The sequence below is a fragment of the Mesitornis unicolor genome, unplaced genomic scaffold, assembly GCF_000695765.1.
Source record: "Mesitornis unicolor isolate BGI_N332 unplaced genomic scaffold, ASM69576v1 scaffold8375, whole genome shotgun sequence".
Lineage (NCBI taxonomy): Eukaryota > Metazoa > Chordata > Aves > Mesitornithiformes > Mesitornithidae > Mesitornis > Mesitornis unicolor.
Window position 1 is genome coordinate 9178 of NW_010186127.1, and position 8930 is coordinate 18107.

At 45.4% G+C, this 8930-nt stretch overlaps 2 protein-coding genes across 2 annotated transcripts; one reads left to right on the forward strand and one right to left on the reverse strand.

Annotated features, from left to right (window-relative positions):
* The first annotated feature begins 208 nt into the window (after positions 1-208).
* On the forward strand, positions 209-4246 carry RPL7A (ribosomal protein L7a). The gene is made up of 8 exons (XM_010185046.1): positions 209-277; positions 444-612; positions 1031-1180; positions 1973-2113; positions 2474-2553; positions 2892-3022; positions 3530-3599; positions 4077-4246. Exons 1-8 carry the CDS (start codon positions 209-211, stop codon positions 4179-4181), a joined length of 915 nt encoding a protein of 304 aa, XP_010183348.1. The 3' UTR covers positions 4182-4246.
* An 845-nt stretch (positions 4247-5091) lies between these two features.
* Positions 5092-8369, reverse strand: SURF1 (surfeit 1; the record flags this gene model as incomplete). Its single annotated transcript, XM_010185047.1, has 8 exons — positions 5092-5158; positions 5411-5492; positions 5927-6089; positions 6446-6518; positions 6818-7009; positions 7598-7680; positions 8036-8163; positions 8288-8369. Coding segments are annotated over 8 exons (870 nt in total), but the record flags the coding sequence as incomplete, so codon positions are not given.
* Positions 8370-8930: the final 561 nt, after the last annotated feature.

Consider the following 8930-nt stretch of genomic DNA (forward strand, 5'->3'; position numbering starts at 1 on the left):
GGCGGTGTCTCGGCTGCTCGCGGTGTCGGGGAGCAACTGCTGCTCCTCGGGCGTTTGGTGCTCGGCCGAGGGGATCAGTGCGCGGTTTTAAACGGTGTTCCTGTCTGAGCCATCAATCTTTTAAATACGAAGTGAAGGGTTTGCTCTCTCCGAAAGAGCAAGGCCAGGCAGGGGGGTTGGCTGCCAGGCTGGAAAAAGGCCTGGGAAAATGCATTTTCGAGGTGGACGGGGAGCAACTGCTGCTCCTCGGGCGTTTGGTGCTCGGCCGAGGGGATCAGTGCGCGGTTTTAAACGGTGTTCCTGTCTGAGCCATCAATCTTTTAAATACGAAGTGAAGGGTTTGCTCTCTCCGAAAGAGCAAGGCCAGGCAGGGGGGTTGGCTGCCAGGCTGGAAAAAGGCCTGGGAAAATGCATTTTCGAGGTGGACTGGGAGCTCTTTTAAGTACACAAATGTAAGGCAAAAGAAAGATGGGTGTGTTTCTTATTTGCAGCCGAAAGGAAAGAAGGCCAAGGGCAAGAAGGTGGCACCGGCCCCTGCTGTAGTCAAGAAGCAGGAGGCCAAGAAAGTTGTCAACCCCCTCTTTGAGAAGAGGCCCAAGAACTTTGGCATTGGTGAGTAAGTGGGTATTTGGGCTACTCAAGATTTTGTTGTTTGCAGGTAGATGTCTAAATCATCAACAGAAGTGCACTGTAATAAAGCTGTACAGTGGAGATGGTGATGGAGGCAGTTGCTGCGTGCGATTAAAAGCCATCCTTCATTAGGTGTATGAAGATGATTGTGGACAACTTTCTGAATTTCCCGTATTATGTGATTCTGTTGGAGAAATCTTGTTCTTTCGCACGTGGTGTGGTAAATCAATTCAGGCTCCTGAAGTGCCTTTGTAAGATGTGCAGATGATGTGAAAGAATATTTGCTATCTGAGTGGTAGTGCTGACAGAACACCACCAAGATCACTGATGCACTCCTGCCTGGTCCGTGCGGTTGCTGTGTGGGTTTGGAACAGCTTTGAGCTAAAGTCTGTATTTTTAGGACAGGATATCCAGCCGAAGCGTGATCTCACCCGTTTTGTGAAATGGCCACGCTACATCAGGCTGCAGCGCCAGAGATCCATCCTCTACAAGCGCTTGAAGGTGCCTCCTGCCATTAACCAGTTCACTCAGGCTCTGGACCGCCAGACAGGTAAGAATGCACCTCACAAAGTTCTTGTGACTGGAGTTGTTAACGGGATACGCCTCAGAGAGGAGGAAAGAGACCAAAATAAGATTTAATGGGAGGTTTTAATAATGATTGAGTTGATATTAACAGCAAGCTGCTGTCTGAATTTGCTGGCTTAAGTCTTGATAGCTGTTACGTGCTTTGAAAAGGGACTAGAAAATACCAAAGCTCCTACTTAATGACCCAGACCCAGAGTTATCTTAATTGTGTGCTTCCATTAGAGTCCATTCTTCCAGTTTGATGTAGAACATGCAGGGTTTTTTTAACTGTATAAACCCATAGTTTGAGAAACCTATGAGTGCAGGCTTTGAGGGGAAAGCCAGCATCCTGTGGGCTGACAGTGAAACGGAGAAAGAAGGGACTTCAGGGTCTGTGAATGAGTGAATAGTTTTTTCTAGGTGACATCTATGCAAGAAACTTCCCCCCCTATGTAGAGTAACTCCCTCTGTTATGTTGCCAAACAAGCTGTTTGCTGTAAAAGAGAAAGTGCACCTTTAACCATCATTAATGTGGAGGTCCACAGGCATTTCCTCATTCGCGCAGTGAAGGAGCTTTCAATGCCAGCAGAGGTAAATGCAAGCTCTTGAGGCACTCCGCTAGCTCTGCTCTTGAGGTGGTGCACATGATGTTGACTTTGCTGTCTAAATACACTTGATGACAACCACCAAGATCGCTGATGCACTTCAGTGTTTTTTAAAAGCAATGCTTAATTTTCCAGGTCATGCAGCTAACTAACTGGTAGATGTTTTATTCCAGCTACACAGCTTCTGAAGCTGGCACACAAGTACAGGCCAGAAAACAAGCAAGAGAAGAAGCAGAGGCTCCTGGCTCGAGCTGAGCAGAAAGCTGCAGGAAAGGGCGATGCTCCGACTAAGCGGCCACCGGTCCTCCGAGCAGGTAACTTTGTATGTGGACTTGGCTGCTTGCAGATACAGGAGCACGGTGCTTTGCTACAGAAAAGATGGATAAGTTGGTGCTGTGCATCAGCCAGACAGGACTGGACAAGCTATTGCGATGATGTATTGAATTTCTTCACCTGAGCTCAAAGTGAAGAGCAAAATAGACGAGCTTTTTAACCCTGAGCTTTAGCAAATTGTCCATGCATTATCTTCTCTGTGCTACTCAACAGGAATGAAAAGTTTTCACAGCTTTCATAATGAAGCTACACTATGGGATCTGAGCTGGTTGTATGAGGCTTGTATGAAAGCTCTGCAAATAGTGAGCAGAATCAAAGCTTACCTATAACTTGTTTTTCAGGTATTAACAGTGTCACAACTCTGGTAGAGAACAAGAAAGCCCAGCTTGTAGTGATCGCCCACGATGTGGACCCCATTGAGGTAAGCGTACTCGCTGTACATGTTACAGGCTACCCATGTAATTTAAGCTGAGGTCAGAACTGGGTTTGGGGTGAAAATGCTTTTTAGGACAAATTTATTGCTTGCAAAGAGAATGCATAAAAAGACTTTACCAGAACTGGAATACTTATGCCAGTTCAGTTGTCCTGGTATTACAATGAGGCTTGGCCCTTGCAATGATGTATGAATTTCTTCACCTGAATCAACAGTGAAGAGCAAAACGAGCTTTTTAACACTGAGCAATTGCCACAGCCCAGGCAGATCCAAAGAATAAGATGATACTATTCTGCAGTGACACAGCCCACTCGCTCTCTTTTCAGCTGGTGGTCTTCTTGCCTGCCCTGTGCCGCAAGATGGGAGTGCCATACTGCATCATCAAGGGCAAAGCCAGATTGGGGCGACTGGTCCACAGGAAAACTTGTACCTCTGTTGCTTTCACCCAAGTTAACCCGTAAGTATTGTGTGTGCTGACTTGATTCTCTATTGTGGAGAAAGCAAACTCCACATAAATACAGACCATAACGCAGATGGATGGCAAACCTGGGTCTCTAGTTTAAAGTAGTAAAACTAAAATACTAGCTCTGTAATGTCTAATGTAGATGTCCTTCTGTATGAAGAGCTCTATTGGATCCTGAAGATACAGGTTACTTCGGTTTACCAAAAGGATGATTACTCTAAAATATGTAGATGGAACTATTAACCTTAACCTGAGCAGTGCAGGTTCTTAAAGCATTGATGATTGGAGTGATTAACCCTTGCCAAATGATGCTTATGTTGAACCTGAAAAATCACACTGCAGGTTCCTAAAGCATTGATGATTGGAGTGGTTAACCCAAACGATGCTTATGTTGAACCTGAAAAATCACACTGCTGCTACGAGCTCTTAAATCCTGAGGGAAAAGATAATGGAAAATGTTAATTTGAGGCTTTAAAGTAACTTAAAACTTATTACCAACAGAGAGGATAAGGGAGCCCTTGCAAAGCTGGTGGAGGCTGTCAAGACCAACTACAATGACAGATATGATGAGGTAAGATTCTCTTTCAGTTTGTGCTGTTAACATTCACAAAACCTTCCCAGTGGAAAAGTAAATTATTTCAGACAGTGATATCAGCTTTAAGCCTGTTGGGGGTGTTGTACCTAGATTTGCTTATGATGTATCCAGATTCTTTATCTGAAGGTGGGGTAAAATGTGACACTTGCCAAGTTCCAAGCAAATGGAGCTATTGCAGGGCTAGGATTGTACAGAGGGCAGCAGCTTCTGCAAGGCTCAGCTCCATCCCACAAGTGGTGGCAGAATTCAGCACTGCTCATGGGGAAAGATTTTAAACTCTTGTGTTACCTGCCTGATCTACCCTGAAAAGTAGTTCACTGCTTGAAATGTGTAGGACTTGGTAGTTGAGGGAGCTCTTCCCCTTGTGCATAAAGGAGTAGACTTGAGGAAATTGATTGAATGATGTAGTGAGAGATTGTATGAGGCATCTAACCTGTTCTCACTTTTTCACAGATCCGTCGTCACTGGGGCGGTAACGTCTTGGGTCCAAAATCAGTGGCTCGCATTGCTAAGCTTGAAAAAGCAAAGGCTAAAGAACTGGCTACTAAGCTGGGCTAAAGATGTACTGGATTGTTACCGTGTTTTCTGTACATAAGAAGAATAAACCCCAAGGTGAAGCTTCAGTGGTCTCTGTTCATGGGGGTGTTCCAGGCAGTGGGTAGCACATGAGCATTGCTATTTGATTGGTTGAGTGCTGCACAATAACAGCTGTGTAGAGCAGGTTTTTACTTTACATGGAACAACTGTCCTTAACTGCTAGTCCCGTGCTGTAATTCCTCTCTAAACACACTGCACATCAATGACAGTCTGACTGCTGGCTTGGTCCTGTGGCATTGTGGGAGGCTACCAAGCCTGACAAGGCCCCATCTGAGGTAGCTCCTTGTTTTTGCTAGCCCTCATCATGCTGTTGCAAAGCTGTGGCTGCCTCACACAATTAGACTTGAGTATTCACAGTAACCTTGAATTCAGGCCTGTCGCTGTTAAGATGCGAGATGTACAATGCAAGTCATGAGGCAAACAAGCACCTACAGACCTTCTTTATTCCAGTGCAACTGCTGTGAACCACTCCTGACTTCAGGAATGAGTACGAAGTGTAAAGAAACTGATTCACAAAATCCGTGGTGGTCTTACAAAATACAGCTGTGGAGAGTTTAAACTTTGTAGCTTTCAACCAACCACAGGTAGAAAAACGTATCCTTGAGATTTCCAGTGAAGCTGATTTACACAGTCTCAAAAGCCTCTTGAAATGTTGAAGTTCAGGACTTCCAAGCTGCAGCCAGAATTGCACTGGTAGGAGCTCAGGGTCTGCATCAGTTGCTTAAAGTCTTATTTGCACCTTCATAGCTGTACAAATTCACAGAACATGGTAACTTGATACTCTGAGTACTTCAGTTACTCAGGACTGAGCAGACTGTTGTCTTCTATAAAAGTCTGCTCTTGACTGCAGTACAGATTAAATCAGCTCTTATCAGAGACGTATCTTTTGTATAAACTTCCTGTACCACAAGAATGAAGTTGCAGCACATAAGCCATACCTACAAAAGACAAGAAAACCACACATTGACACTACCTTTTCAAGATGGACTGGACCTCCCCTAAGTCAGCCGTGGTGCAATAAACCAGTTATTTTTTAAGTACTGGGCAAATGTTACTTAGGTTATAGCTTTAGTCTTTGGTAGCTTAGGTGCTCATCAGATCTTGCTGATGCAGGAGCAAGAATACCAGGCAAAGCGTTACATTCAAAAGAAACTCACGGAAGGTTAGTTCAGTGCTGCTGGGTGACTCACCAGGTGACAATGTACTGCATGTGCTCATTTCTCAGGCTCACTCTTGTCTGGCCTCCGATGGGCCCTCCTGGGACTGTGCTTCCTGTAGGTACAACGTGGGGTACAAGTTAAATTTGGTCTGTACCTTGTAGAGCTGCTCTTGCTGTGAGAAATGATATAAAGGTGCCAAGTCACATGGATACCCTGTTCCTCAGGCAGTGGAGCTCCCAAGTTACCAGCAAAGCCAGAGCTGTGGGGCAGGCAGCCCTACAGCAAGTGGTAGGGATTTGTGTGATAGGGATTGTGCTCGAGGCATCGAGCACCCCCCTGCACCTGCCCTGAGCATGCTACTGCTCCCCAGTGCTGGCTTCCTATCCCCTTCAAAATGGTAAACCTAGCAGTAGCAGAGTATACCAAGAGAAGAGAGAGATGCGATACCTGTCTGAGTGCCCAGGGGAAACAACTGACTGAACAGAAACCAGGGGAGACCAACATAAGTTGCAGGGTTGGGTTGGGTTGGGTTCCTCTGTGACTTACTGAAATCTGCATCAATAAATACGGGCTCAGCGCCGGTCACCTTTGCCATAGCCTCCAGGTCCCGGTAGTGCCAGCGGTTTTTCTCAATGTTGTTTTCAGGCACAAAAGGTTTGCGGGTTTCTGATAACCTCACCACCCCTGTGAGATCAATTTCATCTTCAATCTGAAGTGCAGAGGAGAAAAGAATCTTTCAAGGTTCATTTCGTATTCTGGCATACCAGGTCCTGGTAGAAAAATACAGCACTTGCAGGGTCTGATTAAAAATCAACTGGTCATGCCCTGCAGTGGGGCAGTGTGGGGAAAAAGGCAGATCAAGAACAGCTCCTCATTTGTAAAGAAACGTTTACTTAACAAAAAAGGGGGGGAAAATGGTTTCTATTCTTTGAGAAGTGCAATCACTGTATTTAAGTAACTTCCCTGGTGCCGAACATGGCCACTGCCTTTCCTGGTTTGTCAGCAGCGCCTCTGGGGTCATGGCAGGGCAGAAAGACATGCACAATGTTCCCTGTACCCCCTTACCTGTCCCTTCAGCCTGGTCTCCGGTTTCAATTTCTTTTTGGGCACAAATCCTCGGTTGACTAAAATCGTGACCCTAGAGTTACATAAAGAAGTACAGCTCATGAGTGAAGGGAAATTCATTCTTGCTGCTGCCTAGAACGAAGTACCAAAGAAAGAAGCAACCCGTATGTTTGGTGCCGCTTTTCTGCTGTCATCACAATGTGTTCACATTAGAAAGGAATTGAAATACTATTCTGAGTTGAGCCTCAGCGACCCAACATACTCAGTGATGCCTTTTAAGGGAGACGGAGTGATTTATATAAACCCAACCACCATGATTCAGCTTTTCAAAACAGAAGCGAGTTGCTCACATGAACCATGACTTTAACGTACCCCAGTTCTGTGCAGTAGAAAGGAGTAATGACATTTGCACCATTTTCCGGGTGGGATGTCAGCCGCCCAGCTTCTCTGGCTTCTCGCTCGGGGTCCACAAGTGACCGTGGCAAAATGTAGAGCTCCTTGGAGTGGTCAAAATGCCCTCGAACCTTTACAGGTCTGTACTCCAGTTCCTTCAATTCAATGGGGCTGCATGGGAGGAGATGAAAACAAAATCATGGCTGATAAGCAAATGAAATCAGGGGATCACACAGCTGAGCAGCAGGGGATACACTGCACAAGCACCCAGCCAACAGGGAGCGCTTCTTTCCCATCCCAGACCCTGAAATGGAACAACTGGACTGGTTTGTCAGTTGTGCCATATGGCCAAGCGACCTTAAAAATCTGTCTCGTATCTGACACAACTGCTCCACACTTAGCGCAGGGCCTGCTATTGATCCACGTCTCCCTGTTGCAGAAATAACCCCTTTGGGACACCACAGGCACCAGCTACCATGTCCTCCTCTGGGAGGATCACACAGGGTACGAACTCCATACCACATTCCAAAGATTCATCCTTTTGACATGCATTTAGAGTATCCCATAGGGAAGTACTCCCTTATTCTCTTACTAAAAATAAGAAGATTAACAGGATGTCTGTCTGTCTAATTTGCTTGCACATCCTGGTGCCCATTGCGTTCCTTCATTTTCATGCAGTTTAGTTTAGTGTAAGCTTATTAGTGCAGGGACCATATCTGGTGTCCCCAGCACAGTCACAAACTGTCTCAGCCTCCTTACTCTAATGTCAGCGGGATGGGCTCTGATGTAATTCTTGATGCCAGTTGTGCAATCAAATCTAATTTCCACTTCCGTCGCTGAACCTGAAAGCACACAAACAGAAAAGTAATTCCTTCTGGTAAAACAGAGCAATGTAGTAAGCCCAGCAAGCCTTAAAATCTTTGCCATAAGTTTCTCCTCAGACCTGGTCTAAAACAGGGTAATTGGAGATATGGAAATGGAGGCTACTGTCTTAAATTTGAGAAAATATACTGAAATACAAGTGTAAAAAATCTCTCCTTTAAAGACTTACAAATGGACACTTGGAAAACAGAAAGGTGAAATAACAGCAAATCTTTACCCTGTATGTGATATGAAGTAGATTTCACAGCCAGAGATGGAACAACCGGACAGCCTTCAAGTGCTAATCTCTTGAAAAAAGTAAATACTTATTTGTACCTGCCAAGTGCCGAGACAGAACGTGGTCAGAGGGACCAGGAAAAGGCCCCATTTGAGGAAGGTGTCCTCTCCAGACGCATCAGCAGCTGCTGTAGAACTTCGTGACCTGCAGAACCTCAAACAAACATCTAGAGAAAAACACAAGGAAGAACAGGATTTGTACAGGAGAGAAGATGCCAAATTCCTGCAGAAAATGTCACCTCTTGGTATAAGATTGAAACAGGGCAGAAGCCCAAGCAAATCTTTTCTTACCTTTAGTCTGCTGGACCAGACCAGAACCTGCTTTAGTTAGGGGATACCCAAAAAATGTTCTTCTGATCAAGCAATGTGATACCTACATGAAATACAAACGATGTTTTGTAGTATCTCCAATTTGAAAATTTGCATCTAGATTGTATCAGTTGTCTCAACGATTGCACAAAATTTTGTTTACTCATTGCTATAAGGGGTTGTGGAGTCTCCTTCTCTGCAGACATTCAAAACCCTGGACGCGTTCTGTGTGACCTGGTCTGGGTGATCCTGCTCTGGCAGGGGGGTTGGACCGGATGAGCTTTCACGATCCCTTCCAGTTCCTAATATTGTGTGATTCTGTGATAAGTCCCATCCAAGCAACAACGTGTGAAACACTACGGTTTGGGTTTTAATTTAACAAACAAACAAATTTTAGCTACAGAGCTGACTACAGCACAGCAAATGATCTATCCCTTTCCACCCACGCTATCAGCAAACGCACACACCATCTCAATTTGTTGTTGAAGTAAATGCCAGCCTGGAGCAGCACACGGACAGATTGACGGTTTTCCTACCACCAATTCCACTCACTTTTAGCACCGCTTCGCCCCGCGTATTGAAACCGGTCCCCACACGCCGAGTTCGAATCTGTCCCGCTCCCCTC